Here is a 21,176-nt window from a genome sequence, read left to right as displayed (position 1 = left end):
CATAGTGTTACTCTATAGTACAGGAAGGTTTAAAAAAGGAAGGCCTTGGAGTGTTGTTATTTGTTTTTACTCTTTTGGGGGCCCACCACCCAGCTCCCAAATAAATCACACATGGAGGCTTAGTCTTACTTATAAATGCTTACTTACCTTAGCTTGGCTTGTTTCTTGCCAGCTTTCCTTAAATTATCCAGTCTACCTTTTGCATCTGGGTTTTTCCCATTCTCTTACTTACTCTATAAATCTTACTCTTACTCTGTAGTTTGCTGTGGAGCTGGGTGGCTGGCCTCTGGAGTCCTCCTCCTTCTCTGGCTCCTTTTCTTTCCTCCCAGATTTCTCCTTCTATACATTCTCTCTGCCTACCAGCCCTGCCTATCCTTTTTCCTGCCTTGCTATTGGCCATTCAGTTCTTTATTAGACCATCAGGTGTTTTAGACAGGCACAGTAGCACAGCTTCACAAAGTTAAACAAATGCAACATAAACAAAAGTAACACAGCTGAAAATAATATTCTACAACATTGGAGAATGGTAGAAGGAATGGGCAGCGTGCTCTGACCCTTGGCTCCCCTCCCTGAACGACTGAGTCCTAAAGGAATGACATGGAACATGGGACATGTGTGCTGGGGAAGAAGGGATCAGAGGGGTCAGGCTGGCATGGCAGCTCAGGGCCCAAGAAGAATCATAATGATCATTATCATTTAATAGCTGACCATGTTAATGGGCAGGAAACGCTCTGTCAAATCAGAACTATCAAACAAAGGTCAGCCCAGAGACAGTCAAGATAAAAGGGATTAACTCTAGAAAGGAAATGTGACCAGGAGACAACCTCTTCCCACTGGAACCACACAGGCAGAAGAATCCAAAGAACGTGTTAGAAATGAACAGATAGTGAACATCAGGTATACATTGAGTTGGTGAGGCATACAGGAGGGCTAATGTAATCTTCCATAGTAAATAAAATGGAAAAGCCAATTCCTAATTGGATAAAAGACTAGAAAGAGTTCAGGAGGAACTGAAACTCTTCAGAAATGAGGAGGCGTTAGAAGGAACTGCTGTTTTGCATTATGGACTAGTAAAAAATAACCAGGGGAAGTGAGATGGCTCCATGTTTAGGTAAAGGCATCTGATGACCTCAGTTCAATCTCTAGAACCCACATGATGGAAGGAGAGGACAGACTCCTCCCTCGTGGCCTCTTACCTCCACATTCATGAGGGGCACATGCATGTCCACACTCATACGCAGGCAGGCAGACAGACAGGCACACACACATACACACTAAATAAATAAATAAATAAATAAATAAATAAATAAATAAATAAATAAATAAAATGTAATTTGAAACATTTTAAACTTTTACAGTTAATGTATCTTTCTGACTGGTACAATTTACAATTGAGAAAAATACTGATGAACCCTGGCAAGCCAGGCAAAAGCAAAATTAAAATAATAGATAAGTTTATTGGTATAATGTGAAGCTGACTAAAAAGGGAAATAAGCGAATTTGGTGGGAGGGAGGTTGCTGTGGAATAATCCTTCTGTACTGTGCAAATATATGTCGCTATGATTGGTTTAATAAACAAGCTGACTGGTCAATTGCTGAACCAGATAAAGTTAGGCAGGAAAGCCAAACTGAGAATGATAGGATGAGAAAGGGTGGAATCAGAGGGTCGCCAGCCAGACGGCAGCACAAAGATTAATAGAAATGGGTTAAGTTGTAAGAGCTAGTTAGTAACAAGTCCGAGCTATCGGCTGAGCATTTATAATTAATATTAAGCCTCTGAGTGATTACTTGGGAACGGCTTGTGAGACAGAAAAATTCCAACTACAGGGGGTCATAAAATGGTATGGTGATGTGAATAAGAATGGACCCCATAGCTCATGTGTTTGAATGTTTGGTTCCCTGTTTGGGGAGGGTTATTAATCCTTCTAATTACTAATCCTAATCCAGCAGGTCTCAACCTATATGTTAAAACTCTTTGGCAAACCTGTCTCTAAAAATACTTACTTATGACTCACAATAGTAGCAAAATTACAATTATGAAGTAGTTACAAAAATAATTTTATGGTTGGGGAATCACCACAAAATGAGGAATTGTATTAATGGGTCACAGCATTAGGAAGGCTGAGAATCACAGGATTATGGGATGTGGTCTGATTGGAGGAAGTGTGTCACTAGGGGTGGGCTATGAGGTTTCAAAAGCTCACACCAGGCCCAGTCTCTGTCTCTATCTCTCTTACACACACACACAATCACCTCTCCAATTTGTAGGTAAGATGTAAGCTCTCAGCTACTGCTCGAGTGACATGCCTACCTGCCTGCCTGTTGCCACGCTCCCTGCCTTGATGGTTATGGACTCACCCACTGAAACTACAAACAGGTCCCCAATTCAATGTGTTTTGTTTTGTTTCGTTTTAATTTTTTTTATTTTTTTAATTTTGGAGCTAAGGACCGAACCCAGGGCCTTGCACTTGCTAGGCAAGCGCTCTACCACTGAGCTAAATCCCTAACCCCTTGTCTTATTTTTTTTAAATAAATTGCTTTGGCCATGGTATCTCACCACAGGGATAGAACAGTAACTAAGACAAATATATTAATTCTGGTTGCATTTCATGATGATATACACTTGTCAAAACTCATTGAATTACTTGTTAGATACAGTGGCTTTTATGTAATTACATTGTTCATTTAAAAAGCCACAACTGGATACCACCATACACCCACTAGAATGACTACGGTCAAAGAGACTGACTATGTACACAGTTAGCAAGGGTTAGGTGTAACTGGACCTTTGTGCTGGTTGGGTTTTGTCAACCTGACACAAACCTAGACATATCTGGGACGAGAGAAAAATGTCCCCATAAGATTGGCCTGTGGGCAAGCCCCTGTGATATTTTCATGAGGTAGAGCCCAGCTCATTGTGGGTAGTGCCACCCCGGGCAGGCAGTCCTGAGTTGTGTAAGAAAACAGGCTGAGCAAGCCATGAGGAGCAAGTCAGTAAACAGTGTTCCTTTGTGGCCTCTTTATCAGTTCCTGCTTCCCTGACTTTCTTCTATAATGGACTATGATGCAGATAGAGGATAAAATAAACCCTTTCCTTTCCAAGTTGCTTCAGGTCATGGAGTTTTATCACACTAGAACCCCAACTATGACAATTCTCTCTTACCATGCTGGTAATTTCTTCTAAAGTTACACAGATCCTATGACTTATCAATATTATCATGCCTAGTTATTCAAGATAAATGGAAACATACACATGCAAAAAAAAATGCTTTGGAGGAATGCTTACTGATGTTTTAATTCTTTCAAGCTAAACGTGGAACTCAAGGAAAGGCACAGTGATGTTTGAGTTATGGCATGTTTATATGAGTACTACTCAACAATACAGAAAAATGTACAACTTTATGAATGACTCTAAAAACCATTATAATTAGTGAAAAAAAAAACCAAACAATAGACATGTGTCATCCCACTGACGCAGGGTTCACTAGCAGGTAGTAAAACTCATAGTTGGTCATGGAAGTAAGAACAGTGGCCAATGACTGAGGTGGGACTCATATGTAAGAAGGAAGCTCGGAACACTCTGGGGTGACATGCAGGCTGTGTCATCTGATAAAACTTATTCTATTGTTTATCTAAGTTCATGTTACAGCATATAAATTTTTCCTTGATGTGGAAAGGGAAAGGAAAAAGAACTTATCAAGTGAAAATTACTATAGAAATTAATCACTTCTAACAGGATGGTATCACTCATATACAGGTGAGAACTTTTGTTTGGCATGGTCTCTGAAATGAGTTTGAGTCAGGTGTGAAAAACAACAGGCATCTTTCTCCATGACTGTACTTTGTCTTGTGTCTCACCAACGACATCATCCAGCATAGTTACTCCTAGCATGCTCCCAAATTGATTTTGAATGAGTTTTTTCTATTTCTAAAATAGAATTGCAGCACAGACCTGCAATTCATTTACTCAATCAACAGTTGCACAAGCTAGGAAACCAAGACATGGAGTATTTCTCTGCCCTAATCGTTACTTTATAGTGCAAAGGGTGGGGGGGAGAATTAGCAGATACAACAGAGCCATAGAAACAAAATTTCACAGGGATTCAAGTCAGGAAGGAATGAAAGGGTACATGGGGAAGGCTAACTTAGCAGATGAGCTACTGGGGAAAGTGTGGTTAGAAGTCTCTGAGGAGGTCCATCAGAGCTGAGGTTTACATGACTCATGTGGCCGTTCATTCATTATACATAAAAACACTTCTTGAAGTGGAGTGTATCAGACATCATCTTTAAGAAGGAAGGAAACAGATCCATAAACAAGTAACCGAATACAAAGGGGCCTTTAATGGAACTGCCTGGAGACTCTGGCTCACAAAAGAGTGTGTTATGAATATGCTCCAGACTCAGGCAATTACTGGGGAATGCTGAAGACTTCCCAGGCAATCAATGAAAGTGCCGTTCGATGGGTGACTTATAGAATGTTCCACACAAACACCTTTTATTTCGCCATCACAAGATAAATGTGCTGTCCTGCTCACACACATATAAAAGATCAATAAATTATGCTTATCCTCTCAGATATTAAAAGCCAAGGACACGGAGGAAGTTGCTGTTTATAGCACCCACATGACACATGGGGCAGAGAGGAGGCAGCATCCACAGAGGAGGAGCAGGTGCTAAATCCTGTTGTTTTTCCTTTAACTATCTCAGGCCTGCTAGCTTAATTAGGCCAGAGTCAAAGGTTGTACCCCTGTGGACCAGGTAAACCTCTTAGGGTTCAGGGGCCAGAACCCAGTGAGCCGTCCCTCAAACAGAAGTGCAGAACCTGGGGGCTCCTGAGTCAGCTGGGTGCCAGCCCTCACAGGATGGAGAAAGTCTCAGTATGAAATCCCTCACTGCAGAGGACAGTGGGGCGCCTTTGTCCCGGGGGAGCATTCCTGCCACCTCCTGGAGCCCAAAGCCTCAGCTGCTCACATCTAAAGGCCCTGGGCTTTGGCAAATAACGTGCAAGGTCAAAAGGAAGGGAAGATAGTCAGTTCCATTCTGTTGTTTCTTCGCAATGGATAAATCTACCGGCCTCTTGGCAAGTAAGGCTGCAGATGAAAGCTTGAGCATGAAGGACTCAGGGCACCTGAGACCTAACCGGCTTCCCTGTTTAAAAATAAATAAGCAATCGGCATTGATAAACACAGGGGTTTCCTTCCCGGGCATCAAGCTGTCACCAGGGTCTTGCTGGGCACTCAGAACTGAAGCCTTTATAGATGAGGAGACTTTAGTCTTGGGCCACATCAGCATGAATAATATGCATACCTTCGGAGCAAGAAAGGGTGTGGCTTTCTTCTTTAATTTAGTTTTCTTTTTGAGACAAGGCATCATATAGCTTAGGCTGGCTTCAAAACTGCTGTGTAGTCTAGGATATCCCTCAACTCCTGAGCTTTCTGCTTTAGCTTCCTGGAATTACATACAGGCATGCACCATCACACCCAGCTTCAACTTTCATTTTTTTTATTTACTCAATTAAGTTAGTTTTGACAATTTTATACATGTATATAATGAATTTTGATTACTCTCACTCAACTTTTTTTTATCATTTTAAAGTGTGTGTGTGTGTGTGTGTGTGTGTGTGTGTGTGTGTGTGTGTGTGTGTGTGTATTCGTGTGTGTACAGGTGCCTCCAGAGGCCAGAGACATTAGATTCCCTGTAGCTGGAGTTGTGTTTGTGAGCCACCTGAGGTGGATGCTGGAGAACCGAACTTGGGTCCTTTGGAAGAGCAATAACTATTTTAAGCCACTGAGCCATCTCTTTGGCCCCTTCAACATTTATTTTAAAGCAGAAAAGGATCCTTGTTTGCAGAGCCTGGTAGACATTTGATGAGTATGTTGAGAACACACAGTCTCTTTGACCTAGGGCAGACTATTGGAAGGAGTGTGGAATAAAATCTGTACCTACAAACCACCCAAGTGTAAGGTGAGGGCGGGTAGAGCTGGCAGGACGGCCAGAGACAAGGCCCCGCTCCCTCATGAAGAGAACACATCTGGGCTCTGGAGGAAACTACCGACCTAATGCAATGAAGCCTTCAATCTCTTCATCCTTCACACTCACACACACTCCCGTTTTTAAGGCCACTCCACTATAAACTCTAACTCTGGCTAAAAACATTAAGATCTTTTTCTGTTTACCTAGGACAGATGATAACAGAGAACACACATCTCTATTTTCAACTAGAGCATAGCTCCATGGACAGGAGATCAGCTCCAAGGGTTAGGGTGTAGGGTGAAGGGCCAGGTCACAGTGAACAGACAAGAGGTGACACACATCCAGATGTGTCCAGTGCAAGACAAGGGACACACTTTGCCTTGGGGGCCTTCACAGAATTTCTCCTCTAGGTGGAGACCTCAACATGGTCACGCTGGTTTCCAATTCCTACTCCTGAACTGAATCTTGGCCTCAGGGTAGTTTGGGGATGTGCTATCTAGAAACCTTTCTTTTTTTTTTTTTACAAAAGGTGACTGGCCCAGCAATCAAAGGCACAGGTACCACTATGCTCTACTATACCACGCCCTTTTCCCACCCCTTGATCTAACCAACATCCCCGGAGACCAGAATCAGTCTGACAGAGCTGCTGGGAACATTCCAATGGGGGCATTCCAGAAACTTCTTTGTTTTCAGGTTCACTTGCCTCTGTAGATTCACAGGCAGCTGCCCAGATGGGTCAATGCCAAGTACTAGTGCTTGATGGATAATGGAACCAAGGTACCACTCAGGAAAGAGCTGTAATTTCCACATCAGGGGATTGGACAGATGCCTATGTCTAAAGAACATATGTTAGGATGTATTTCAAGAGCACATTCAAACATTACCTTGAAAGAAAAATTGGGAGAAGGCATTCTCTGTTTTATAAGGTTTAATAGGAAGGCTGCACCATAGCTCAGTTAGTAAAGTCCTTGCCACAGAAGCCTGAGGATCTAAGTTTGCTCCTGAGCACCCATGTGAAAACCTGGATGTGGCAGTGTATGCTTATATTCTCAACACTGGGAAGAGGAAATAACAGAATACCCAGCCAGCCAAGCTGAGCCGCTCAGTCTCAGATCCCAGAAGGAGACCCCGTCTCAACAAAGTGGGCAGCTCCTGAGGAATGACAGATTGGCCTCTTGTTTTCAAATGCATGCATGCATGTGCATTCCCCCACAAATACACCACATGCACCCACCCCAACACGTATACACACACACACACACACACACACACACACACACACACACACACACACACACACGCATGCACGAATGCACACACACACGCATGCACGAATGCACACACACACGCACACACACGCACACACGGACTCAATCGGAGAAGAGACATTTCAATGGCTGCCGCATTTAATTAACGTCTCTCCCAGACACACTCCTACTACCACATGCCTTTATAAAAACACAGTTCAGGAAAGAATGTTCCCAGAGGTGTGTCTGATGACAAGCTGCACATAAGGTAAAGGTCAAGCAGATGTGGGAAGTGACCATGCACCCTCAACAAAACATGATGAAGCCCTAACTGCTTCCCAAGCTAACGCCAAATGTCTGCATGCAGAACTTGTCATCAGATTCGAGCTGCTGGGCTCGCTGCCATTTATGTTTGGAAAGGCAGTTGTTTCTATAACTAGGCCACAGTGAAAGCATGGATTCAGAATTATAAAATACCTCCTAGGATCTTAAAAAGAGAGGGCAACAGAGTATTACAAACATATGGAGGATCCCAATGTACCTTTTTCATCTAGTAAATTTGACGTGCCATTATGGTGTGTGTGTTGTGTGTGTGTGTGTGTTGTGTGTGTGTGTGTGTGTGTGTGTGTGTGTGTGTGTGTGTGTGTGTGTGACATGCATGTGGAAGTCAGAAGACAACATTCTGGAGTTGGTTTTTCTCCCACCATGGATACTGGGGGGTAAACTTAAGCCATCAGGCTTCAGAGCGAACGCTTTCACCAGATCAGCCATCTTGGCAGCCTAAAAGTTGGTCTTGGTGGCTTTGGGGATTGAACACTAGGTGAGGCATATCCTCAGCTTCTGTTTAGTTCATTTGCTTTTTGTTGTTGTTGTTCTTTTGGTCTCTCTCTTGGCTTATGGCCACTGAACAAGGCTCAGCAAACAATGAAATGAGCATAAAGGAGGGAATAATGGCTCCAGGGATAGCTGTTTAAAAGCCGTGGTCACACAGGACTACAGCATGTGACAACCTATCTTCAATCAGACACTCCCAGAAAGTTAGCTAGCTTCCTATGTCACATTATACTTGAGAAGTCCTAGCTACAGCCCCTCAAAAAGATGATTACTAAGCCTCTGCTAGAATTTTAAAATTTTAAATGCACCCCTCTTTGTCAACTCTCTGTTAGGAGGGTTCATTAACTGCAGTGACAAAATGTACTACCAGGTAACTGACCTGCTGCTATGACACCATTCTCTGTATCTACTTGCAAAGGCCTGCTTAAGAATCCATTTTTTGCCGGGCGGTGGTGGCGCACGCCTTTAATCCCAGCACTCGGGAGGCAGAGCCAGGCGGATCTCTGTGAGTTCGAGGCCAGCCTGGGCTACCAAGCGAGTCCCAGGAAAGGCACAAAAGCTACAAGAGAAACCCTGTCTCAAAAAACCAAAAAAAAAAAAAAAGAATCCATTTTTTTATTTCTTTTCATTGGTCAGGTTGAACATCCTTTTAAAAGTCAAAAATGCGCCAGGCGGTGGTGGCGCACGCCTTTAATCCCAGCACTCGGGAGGCAGAGCCAGGCGGATCTCTGTGAGTTCGAGGCCAGCCTGGGCTACCAAGTGAGTTCCAGGAAAAGGCGCAAAGCTACACAGAGAAACCCTGTCTCGAAAAAAACAAAAAAAACAAAACAAAAAAAAACAAAAAAAACAAAAAAAAAAAGTCAAAAATGCAAGGCTCTAAATTCTAAAACCTTTGGACTCTGGAATCAAGTCATAAGTGGGAAATTCCATTCCTGACCACGTGACAGGTTGCAGTCAAAGGGCAGGTATGCTAAAAAATACTCTACAAAATTACCTCCCGGTTATACCTAACAGGTGTATATGAAACATAAATGAATTTTGTGTTTTTAGTTGGGTTCTCCCAGTGTTTTATGATATGTATTGAATATGTAAATACTCCAAAAAATATTAAACCCAAATCCTCTGCTTCTAAGCACTTTAGACAAAGGATGCTCTCAGTCTATATGTGGAAATGGGCTTTCTGACTCGGGTGAGTTTTACTGGCCTTGTTCCATATAAAAGTAACATGTAAAAAGGGAAGCCCCAAATGTCCATGCGTCTTACTCCTTTCCACATTCCAGGGCTGCCCATCTTCCTTAATTCCTGTCCGAATATTTGTGTTATCCTCTGAGTCTTTAAAAATGACTCTGCATACAAAGCTTTCTCCTGGGCCTGCCTCTGCGGAGCTCAGACCACCTGCGAGACAATATCTCACTTAGTTACTTCTCCCGGGGGCTGACTGTGTGTGATGACCTCAGAGTCCCCACGCACATCAGCCACTCATGCTCTTGAGCTCATGGGTGGTTTAAGGACCTGACAGAGTCGGTTAATGGACATGAATTCAGCACAGAAGACCTGCACTTAGAAGAACAGCACCCTGGGCTTGAAGCTATCTGTAGTAGATTTAGACTACTGAAAGGCTCCGTGGTGACTGGATGCTGACAACCTTACACTTATAAAGCACTACGTATTTTTCAATGTGCCACCCTGTGATTCATCATTTCTAAGTCAATGAGCGACCCAAATTTAAATGGAGCATTCATAACACCAAGAGAGCTGAAGCACCTTGTTTGGGGATAGTTAGCTGAGACAGGAGTGAGCCACCTAACCTAACGTAGTCCGCCATCTGTCTCTACCCTCAATAGTCTCAGCAGCAGTAGTGTCCTCTTCTCCCCATAGTGTCTGGATATTTGTTTGTTTACTTACTTTCTTGTCTTGTCTTTCTAGGTAAACCCTATGAGAGTTTACCTGGCTGTTTTATCACTCCTTGGACCAGAGTTAGAACATCTTCTGTGCTTAATGCACTGGGCACAGGGTAGGTGGGAAGCAGGTATGGCTGAAAAACAAGGTGACTGTAGCTGAAGTGCCCGGTGTCTCTGTCCACATGCTCGTGGGTCTGGAGCAGGAAAGAACATTCGGGGGTTGGGGGTGGTGGATGGATGTCTCATTGCCAAATACCTTCCAGGCTTTAAGGGAGCAAAGAAAGAGCACCAACCCCAGGCAGATCAGTGCCAAGGGAATCTGCTTCAGGACTAAAGGAGTTCTCTTCTCTTACAGTCTCTAAAGGCAAACAGCTCTAGAGAACTACAAAGAAGCCGTACACAGCCTCTCTAGCAACTCACTTCCTTCTTTCTTCTTTAACAAATTAAATTGGAGGGGGCGGTTATGAGATACAAAGGACAAGTAAGAGCAGCTCTCTCTTTAAAGACTGAGGTCTTCTGGCTTTAAGTCAAAGATTCAGCCATCTAGAAGTTTCTCAAGCATTTAAACATGGAGTTACCATATGACAACAGAGCAGTCATACTTCCTGGGGTCTACCTATGAGAAATAAAAACATATCCACACAAAACTGGTCTGTGAAGTTTAGAGCAGCATTATGGTTGAAAGATCTAGACAGCTCCAACATCTGTCTGAGGATGCATGGATGAACTGTGGTTATGTCCATGCAAGGAATGCTAACTGAAAGAAAAGGCAATGAAGTATTAGTCCATGCTGGAGTATTCATGAATCCTGAAAACACTAATCTCAAGAAGCCTGCCACAAAGCACCAGACACTGTTTGGCTGCACTACTAAAAAAGTCTAGAATAAATAAACTCACAGAAGCAGAAAACAGGTATGCATTTGCCTAGAGTCAGGGGAATGGCTGATAAGTGGTAGAATTGGGGGTAATGAAAGCAGACAGTGATTGACAGTTACCCAACTCCATATACTTAGTAAATAACCACAGAATCATAGACTGTGTGAGTAAGCTGTGTGGCATTTGAGTTATATCTTAATAAAGCTGCTGTTAAAGCAAAAACATATGCAATAACCAAATCCTTGTGTGGGCTGCAGAGGGCAAGAGATTGGTGGGTGCTTCCCAGCTCATCACGGTCTCTTATTTCACCTGCACTCATTCCAGACTTTTGCTGAGGGCCTATTGCACGTCAGAAGCTATGGTGGGCACCTGGAGATTGAGCAGGAGCCAGCTGTACCTCCAAGCAGTCATTGCTCTTGGGGAATCACTCATTGAACCACAGGGCAGGAAGCAGCCAGAGTCCTCAGTGGTATTCTGTTGTGGGTTGTGGGCTGAAAACACTTAAAAAAAAAATTGTCTGGGAGGACTGGGGTCCATGCCAGAACAGCACGCACAGATCAGGCATGCTTGTCCCAAAGGTGGGGTGGGGCAGAATGTGCTGAGGGAGAGTCCCCGAGTCACCAACAGGAAGTTTCAAGACATAAAACCCTGGAGGCCAAGAAATGGTGCCAGCCTTACCCTGGCATTCTCTCCGGCAGTATCATGGGTGTTTCCACTTTGTTTATTTGTTTTAAAGGAAGACAGGAGCAGGGAGTGGAGCAATGAACACAAGTCATTACTCAGCATTTCATGCAGGTCTTGTGTTTGCAAAGCACTCCTGCTCCCAGTCCTCAACGGCCTGAAATAATAGAGGAATTCAAGCCTTGCGCCAAGAACTCAAAGTACTGAGCAGATACAAGAGCCTCCCCCTGAGTGCTGGGCAAGGCAGGCACTACTTCAAAATGAATCCCATAAAAGAAACACTATTGGAAAACTATAATCCGATGTAATAATCTGTGCGGAACTAACATGCCACTTGGAGGTTATGAACTCTGTCTGTATATGTTTCTCTGCACACACCAGGACATGAGCCCACTCTGAAAACACAGGGGGTGGCATCCTTCTCTGAGAGCCTTGAATTCTAAGAGTGACACACAAACACTCTATGGAAACAATTACAAGAAAACTGTTTCCTTGCTGGCTGGGTGGACAGCTCCTGATCATGCCCAAAGCACAGTATTGGTGAGGTTTTCTGTATGATGGTCAATGGGCCAGCACTCCCTGCAATCACACTGTGTCTGATCAGCGATATCCTAAAAGAACCATGGATGGAGATCTTGGGAACTCAATCATATGGGATTAGAAGCGGATGAGATTTCTGTGTCTGTATTTATATCAAATACAATATGGACATCCCCAATCCAAAACTCCAAAATCCAAAATGCTCCAAGACTCAACTTTTTCTAAGCACTGACATGATATCACAGGTGGATGACACACCATGATGAAATTATCTAAAATACTGCATACAATTATCTTCAGGCTATGTGCATAAGACATATAAGAAAAACAAGATGAATTTACAACTAGGTGCTATTCCCTAAATATTTCACTATGCATATTCCAAAATCCCCAACCATCTGAAATCATAAGCACTTGCAGTCCCGAGTACGCTGGGTAAGAAAAGTTCAACCTGCATATTGAACCAAGATCAGTTCTCAGTGAGACCACCAGACAAAGTATAAGAGTGGACACACTCAAAACACACTAATATGTATTCTATGAGGACAGCATGCTTCAAATAACTACCACAAAAATATATTAGAGCCACATAAAAATTTAAAAAACCAACCTTTTTTGAGGAAACAATCTTAAGAATGCATTTCAGGGATGTTGTTAACTTTATGTCAGATCAACATCAATACTCTATTTTTCTCTGATGCACTCCATAAGGCAGTTATGAAGCACCCCTTCCCCCACCGAAACACACACACACACACACACACACACACACACACACACACACACACACACACTTTCTCAGAGAGAGAGGGGGGCAGGGGGGAGAAAGAGACAGAGAACATACTGGAGACAAAAGAAGAATTTCCATGCCAAAATCTGCAGAAAGACAAACCCCAAAGAGACCAGCCTAGTACTTGTGGCAGCGTCTTGCCTGGGGCATTTGCTGATGTAAGAAAGGATGTCTGAATGGCTTAAAGTAGCATTTTAAAGGGCCTTATGGGGCCACCAGGACAAGAATTAGAGAGCTGGGCCTCACAATGAGTTGGCTGTAATTTCAGTAAAGCATAAAGCACTACCGTGGATAAAAACAGTTAAAAGGCTTAATAAGCAGGAGTTGGATAGAGTTGTTTAGCACAGTTCTAAAATGGTAGGCATATATATTCTAAAAACAGGTTTGAGACTACATAAAGCAAAAAACTCCCATTTCTGTAGAGCCAGAAACTACAATCATGGTGAAAAACTCAACACAGTAACCAAAAAAGCAGAGAAAAAGTTAGCATATAGCAGATTGAAAAACTGGGTATAAAATCTGTCCAAATGTCCTGTATGGAACTGAATACTCAATGATCCTTAAACGTACATTTCTTCAAGCCCACATAGAAGTTACAAAAGTTGAACACGTGCTTTTAACCTGCACAATGGGAAAGTATGTCCACAGGGACCAGAGTATATGTGTGTATATATATATCTGCCCCCCTGGCAAAGGACTGACCTAGTGGGGTGTGAGGGAACTGTGGTTTCCAGAAGCAAGAGTCCTAAGATACGTATGTCAGGTATTATGAGTGTAGTGGGATGTTAGAACCGATGCCTGGCGAGGCCTTAGTTTGGTAAGGGTGACAGTAAAAGAAGGAGCATGGATGGAGAGTCCACACGGTCCTCTCTGTCTACATGCTGCCCCTGGAAGCCAACCAGCTACAATGGGATGGTATGAGAGGAAAAGAGAAATGCAAAGACCCAGCTTTAATGGATGAAGCCATCACAGCAGTCCCCCATGCAAGCAGGTAGATGACCCAGCTTAATTATGACCAAATCTTGCTTCCTGTCCCCCAGGCTTTCCATCTCTTCCCCTTCTTGTATCATCCTGTCTTAACCTAGAGATCCACACAGGCTCCTAGAGGGTACTTTTGCCATTCCACTGTCCCAGAATTTACCAATGCAGAGTGTCAGTACCAACAAGCTTTGTTCTAAGAAAAATCTACCTAGCTTCCCACCAACTCCTCACCCCAACTTTCACGAGGTTATGATAAACTGGGCCCAAAAGTCTGTCCTCTGTTTTGCTCCTCAACCTCGGTGGCTTAGTTATGCTTTTGTTGCCCTGGAGTTTGGGACTAGAGATGTAACATTCCTGGAGGTCTCCTAGGGTGGAATGGGTGGATGCACGCATCATCTGGGCTTTGCACACACAATCTTAAATATTGCCCAGGTTAACCAGAACCCCTGCCCAGGCCTGAGCTAGCTGGAGGAAACAGACAAACACAGGTAGGACCTGCTGTTACAGTTCTGACCCAGTTCTCTCAGAGGCTTGGTACCATCACAAAGCCTCACTCTCATTCTCCCCCAGTCTGGCAATGCTGGGCACTGAGTAGAAAGAGATTCAGCCCTAAATAGCAATGCTTCCTTCCAGCTCCCACAAGCCGGATGTCCCGTGTATATCTCACCTAGCCAACTCTGCAACTGAACCCTTCTGCATCCAGTGGCAAAAACCTTGACTCTGGTGTCTAGGCGTATCCATATTCCCATGAGCAGGCTGTGTTGAAAAAACCCTCAGTGTGGAGCTGTATCACTTTGGGTACTTCCTAGGTTTTCACTACTGCAGCAGGAGGAGTAGAGCACATGGGCCTTAACGCTAAGTGCTTTATTAATAAGTAATTCCTATAGACTCTTCCTGGGCCCCGCCCAGCAGGAGGCCATTGCACTCACCCTCATACATCTCCAGGATGTGGACGGTGTCACCGATCTGCAAGGAGAGTTCCACATCTTGAGACGCGTTGTAGTTATAGATTGCTGTGAATGAGAGGAGAGGGGATTAGGAAATATGCTGTAAAATGGCACATGCAAAAGTTAGTAACTGGTATATCTGTTCTAGTTCACTTCTCTGTTGCTGTGATAAGATACTGACCAGGTTCACAACTGGTCATCTAGAGAACCCACGGCAGGAGCTCAAGACAGGAAGCTGGAAGCAGGAACTGAGGCAGAAGCCAGGAAGGAACATTGCTTACTGCTTTCATTCTCTGGCTTGCTCAGCTACTTTTCTTATCAGTCCCACCTGCCTAGGGATGGCACTGCCCACAGTGTGCTGGGCTACCTTCCATCAACCAATAGTTAAGAAAATGCCCCAAAGACAAGCTTACAGACCAATCAAATGAAGGGAATTCGTCAGCTGAGGTCCCCTCTTTCCAGGTCTGTTAACTTGACAATCAACACTAGCCATCACAGTATTTAACAAGTCATCCTCTGCTGAATGATTTCATGTGATCCTCTCTATATAAAGCAGAAAACATGAGCTGTATTTCCTCCAACATGCTGACTGGTTGCCTAGCACATACCACATGCTGTGTCAGATAAAATACATAGATGTAGCCTCTATTCCCAGAAAAAAATAATAGTCTAGCGGGAGGAAGAAAGGTATCAAATATATAATCCCAGAAATAACTTTAATTAAAAGTTGCACTACAGAAGAATCCAGGCCAGAGAATACAATGAGAAGTTCTGTGGATCCGTCCCCTTGTCCACGAGACAACAGCCAATCTGAAACTCATTTAAGCTTATGGTCTTTATTTAGGGCACAGGAGAGTGATCTCTTGATTTCCTTGACATGCGCTCACCAGTTGAAAAGGCTGCACATGAAGGGCCATCTATCTCAAACAACAGAGTGATATAGGTCACAATGCAAGGATGGCACCAGGGCCCAGCTCTTGACACTCTGGGGACAGAGTAACCCTAGTTACCTAGTAACATTAGGATGGGTAATGTTAGGGTCCCACAGAAAACAGCAGACTAACTCACCACTGAAATGGGGAAGAACAGGCCAGAGCTTTGCATAGGTACTTTATCATAACTCCACACAAGTGACTAAGAAGCACATGAAACACATTCAGCACTATTAGTCATGGAGGGAATGCAAATACAAACCGCCATCAGATGCCTCTTCACACCTACTAGAACGCTGTGTTTAAAAAGACATTTACCAAGACTACGAAGTTATAAGAGCTCAAATCCCCGGCCGATAGGATTACAAAACAAGAGACCTTTCAGAAACTAGACTGGAAGTTTCTTAAAAGTGACGTAAATTTACTACACGACTCAGCAAATTCACTCCTAGGAGAGCAACGAAAAGAAGAAAAACTACGTCAGAACTACACAATACCCTTATCTCAATGTTCATGGTGGCCGCAGTGGGCAGAAGAGTAGCCCCTGAGATATCCACGCCAATCTCCCTCAACCTGTGGGTGCCACCTTATCCGGCAAAAGAGGTAACAGAGAGGACACGTAGTTATCTTAGGGTGTTTCCTACATGCTGAAGGAAGGGAAGGAGAAAGAATGGACGCCAAGATTTGCTGTAACCTAGCAACAAGAATAGCCAGCCGGCCACCACTGGAAGCCAGCAGTATCATGGGATAGACTCTCTCCTGAGAGTCTCCAGGGGCATGCAGACCAGTCCACACCTTCATTTCAGAACTCTGGGCTCCAGAACTTGAGATAACACACTCCTGTTGTTTCAAGCCATGGAATCTGTCATCATTTGTTACAGCAGCCACAGGAAACCAGCGTGGCTGTGTTAGTCACAACAGTCAACAAGCAGAAACAGCTCAGCTGTGGCTGGGCACACAAACAGCTGTGTCTTGATATCTCTACCAGGGGGACTGCACAACCACACCCTGTGAAGATAGGAAAACATACAACCTTATAAAACATGGTGTGGTGTTGACACAGAGCCTAAGCATACCCTCTCCTATTCTATTACTCTAGATGGCTAACAGTACCTAAAATAATGTAGTTGCTAGTAGGCATCTACTCTACTGTATCACTTAAGAATTATAGCTGGTAAAGTGTCTGCCCCATAAACATGAGGATCTGATATTGGAACCCCAGCGCCCATTTAAAAGCCAGGTGTGGGTACAGGTGCACCTGTAACCTTGCATAGGGGCTACTAAGGCAGGAGGACACCTGGGGGCTCACTGGTCAGCCGGTCTAGATAATTAGTGAGCTCCAGATTCAATGAGAGAAACTGTCTCAAAAAAAAACCAAAGACAATGTAGAGCGATGGACACAGTGGAGAGCTAAGGAAGGAGACACTTAATGTTGATCTCTTCCCTAAACACATCCTACATACATACACATGCATGTACACATACATACATACATACACTATTCACACATGCATACACACACCCAAAAGGAAAAAAATGAGAAGAAAAATATCTACACATATTCAATAGACACAATATCCTTTCCAAATAGTTTTGATCTGAAATGAAATCACACCTTGTCAGGCAACATAAGGGTCCCTTTTCCACCGCCCATCATGTTGACTGGTTGCCTATTTTGTATCACAAACTGTGTTAAAGAGTGACATCAGAGAGAGAAACACGAGGTGTGGCTCCTGTGCCCTACTTAAAACAGGTAAGAGTGCTGACCATAAATCTATGCAACAGAATACCATTCAGCCATGAAAAATGATATACGACACATGCCAAAACCCGGATAACCACAAAGTACACTAAGCAAAAGAAGACATGAGCAAATATGTCTTTTACTCTATTTATTTTTGAGATGTTCAGAATATGCTAATCTGTCACACAACAGAGCAAATGATTTGCTGCTTGAGCTAGATATGAGGTCGGTCACTGAGCAACCTCTCCATTCCGGAACTTTTGAGGGAGGTGAAACACTCCCAACTGAACTGTGGCGACGATTCCACAGCTCCTAAAGTGACTAAACTGGGGACTGGGAAGAAGGCTTGGGTGGTTAAGAGCTCTTGCTGCAGTCCTGAGGGACTTGGGTTCAGTTCCCAGCTAAAACATCAGGCATCTCAGAGCCAGCTGCAGCTCCAGTTCCTGGAGACTTAACACCCGCTTCTAGCCTCCACAGGCACCCGCTCCCATGTGGTACACATGAATCCACACAGGCACACACACATACACATAAATAAAAACAAATAAAATTTCAAAAAATCCACCCCTGAACTGGACACCGAAAACACATGGATGTCACCCTCTGTAAACAATGCTTCAGAGAAAGTTCTTTTTAAACAGATGTATTTCTTGTCTTTATTAGTGAGTAATCTGCATCCACCCAAGAAAAAAGAACCAACTTGGAGATTCAGCTGTAAACACTACGAGGAATTTCACTGTCGGATCCGTCTCTACATGTGTGACCACCACATGAGGATGGCCACTCCACCCATCTTCATTTCCTACAAGGGTCATGAAAAACATCCTACCCGGTTAGGAAAGAAAGGTGTCCCTGTCCTTGCCCGTGGCGGACACAACCTATTCTCCTCTCCCTGGGCTGCAGCCTGGCTTGGGTCACAGTAAACGTGTCAGTGAGGGAAGAGACTAAGAACACCCCCGCCACCTCTCAGAAACGGCCTCCCCTTCATGAAGGAGGTCACAGTTTCAAACGGTGTCCCTCTGCAGTCCTGGTCTAGAAGCCTGAAGAAGTTATTTTCTATTGTGCTTTCAGAACAGGCTGTGGTTTCTGAATAAGGACTGGCTGGGGAAGTGGGTTAGGAGAAATGACACAGAAGGCAGGAGGAGGGAGTTCCAGCTTCCCTGGCCTGTGTGTGTGTCCCTAACCTGGAGCTGCTGCAGCCTCCTCGCCACACTACATACAGTTCAGCTCCGTCTGACGGCTACAGTTGGCTCCGATGGTTTACCCATAGAGTATGGAGAGGGTTTTCCACAGCAAACCCGGCGCTGCAGTTCTGGGCACCACCTAGACCCCATTCACTGCCATCCCTAACATGCTTCTCCCTACCACCCCTCCCCCACGGAAACAGGAAGCAGTGAGGCCACTTTGTCACAAGCTGCGCAATGACCATCTTCGCTCTTCCTGGTTCTTAGTCATGGGAAAGTAAGCACAGACTCTCAAAGGTAGCCCCGCACTGTGGGCTCCAGGGATAAGCATCTGCCTAGGACGGCTGGAATTACAGACATGCATGTATGAATGCACACAGACGGGAATGACCCTAATCACACACACACACACACACACACACACACACACACACACACGCACACGCACACGCACACGCACACGCACACGCACACGGACACACACACACACACACACACACACACACACACACACACACATCCCCCAAAGACCAGCAACCCCCAAACGCTCTAGCCTTAACTATCCACTTTTTCTTCTACAATCTGTCAAATTCACCCTCTCCTCTAGCACACTGCCTTTGTCTACTCCTGAGGCACAGACTTAACCCATGGAAGAATTCAAGGTACCAATAACAACCCTGTTTGCGTATTTTGTTTGAGTAACACGGATGTCTCGTTAGCCTCCTAACTCTCTATATAGCTCTGACCACTTCTGATTCCCCAGCCTCCCTCCTCCCAGGGCTGGGATTGTGGTGTAGCCACCACACTCAGGGTATGCAATACTAGGGATTGAACCTCGGGCCTTTGTGCATGCTAGGCAAGCATGTTACCAACTGAGCCACATGTTCCACTCCTTGTTTTACTTTTTAAGCACATGATTGGTCCTTTACTTTGTACCCCATTATCTTTGCCTTTCCCCACATCCTCCTCCCTAGTCCCCTTTCCCTTCAAATACCATCCTTTCGACTGTCACATCACACAGACATATATGTGCATGTATGTATACACACATACAAGTCTAGACTGCAACATCTGTCATCCTCAGTCTGACTGACTGCTTGCCATGAGACTCTAGACTTCCATCCGTCACCCTGTAAATGTATAATGTCATTCTTATTTTGTTATGGCTGAATAAAGCTCCATTGGGTATGCACACATTTTCTAAAGGGACTATTTGTAAATACTATTTGTAACCCTCCTATAAGATGCACAGAACAACTCGGTTGTTCGCCACCTCTTCCCCCAGTACAACCATGTTTCTGCTTCCTTCCAAAGTGGCATCTGTGGTTTCCCATCACATAGGAACAGGATGTCAAAAACCACCTGTCCGGACATGTTAGCATACAGGGAAAAAAAAAAATGTATATTTCTTTCCAACTGCGGCTGCCAAAGAGACAGACGCCCTCCAGCAATGTTCTTCAGAAAAGGGCTGAGATGTCTGTGTGTTCTATGTCACACCTCTGGGTAAAAGTATGAACAGGACTGTAGTCGCTGAGAGCAATCTGTTCTACCTAACTCATCTCTTTAGAGCCACGCCCTCCACACACACCCCAGGACCCCTCACATCTCCCCTGTAGCTCTCCTCACACAGCCTTGCTCTGCCACAGGGCAGCCAATTGGAGAGCTGAGACCAAGAAGGGGCTAGATTCAGCTTGCCACCAGCAAGCCTCTTGGTGGGACTACACCATTCACCTCTGACCAGGACGGCCAGTAAGGTAAAGGTGTGCCCGCCCTGGAATAGTCTCGAAGTAGAGAAGAACCAGGATTCCTCTTACTAAATGAAAATAGAAGCTCCAAAGCCAAGCTTTATCAAACAAACCCATGGCTGATGATCGCCTTGAGCTAGCCTGATGCTGTTCTGAGCACAGGATAAATAACAACACACTTAGGGGAGAAACTAGTGTTTCATTCTAGAACATGAATAACTGTTATAAAGAAAATCAGGTGGCTGGAGAGATGGCTCAGTGGTTAAGAGAACTGTTCTGTTCTTTCAGGGGACCTGGGCTCAATTCCCAGAACCCACAGGGCTGCTTACAAATGTCTTGAATTCCAATTCTGAAGGATCTGGCACCCTTACACAGACATCCATGCAGACAAAACACCAATCAATACACATAAAATAAAAATAAAGAAACTATTTTTAAAAAAGAAAGAAGGAAAGAGAATTGGGCAAAATGCTGGGGATGTAGCTTTGGTGGCAGACAACACTTGCATAGGAGGGCCCTGCATTCAGTCCCCAGCACCACATGCACCAGGCATGGTGGCACAAGCCTGTGATCCACGGGAATGTGGAGGGAGAAGACTCAGGAGTTCACTCTTATCTACATATACAATTGGAGGGCAGCCTTGGTTACAAAAACCCAGAAAGCAAAAGGAAAACTCTAAGCAGGGTGTGGTGGCCCATCCCTTTAGTCCCAGAACTGGGGAGAAAGAGGCAGGTAGATCACTGAGTTTGAGGCCAGCCTGGTCTACAGAGAAAATTCCAGGACAGCTGGGACTACACAGAG

At 44.4% G+C, this 21,176-nt stretch overlaps 1 protein-coding gene across 1 annotated transcript in view; it reads right to left on the bottom strand.

Moving 5' to 3' along the window:
* Window positions 1-21,176, bottom strand: part of Dock5 (dedicator of cytokinesis 5) — a 194,345-nt gene that overhangs the window by 123,779 nt on the left and 49,390 nt on the right. The window contains exon 2 of the mRNA XM_052732867.1: window positions 14,753-14,836. Coding sequence (XP_052588827.1) covers window positions 14,753-14,836 — 84 coding nt within the window. The remainder of the gene's footprint in view (window positions 1-14,752; window positions 14,837-21,176) is intronic.

The sequence above is a fragment of the Peromyscus californicus genome, unplaced genomic scaffold, assembly GCF_007827085.1.
Source record: "Peromyscus californicus insignis strain IS unplaced genomic scaffold, ASM782708v3 Scaffold_12__1_contigs__length_115047231, whole genome shotgun sequence".
In the NCBI taxonomy this organism is placed as follows: domain Eukaryota; kingdom Metazoa; phylum Chordata; class Mammalia; order Rodentia; family Cricetidae; genus Peromyscus; species Peromyscus californicus.
Note: the sequence above shows the minus strand (reverse complement) of the source record. Positions and strands in the feature narration are given on the sequence as shown.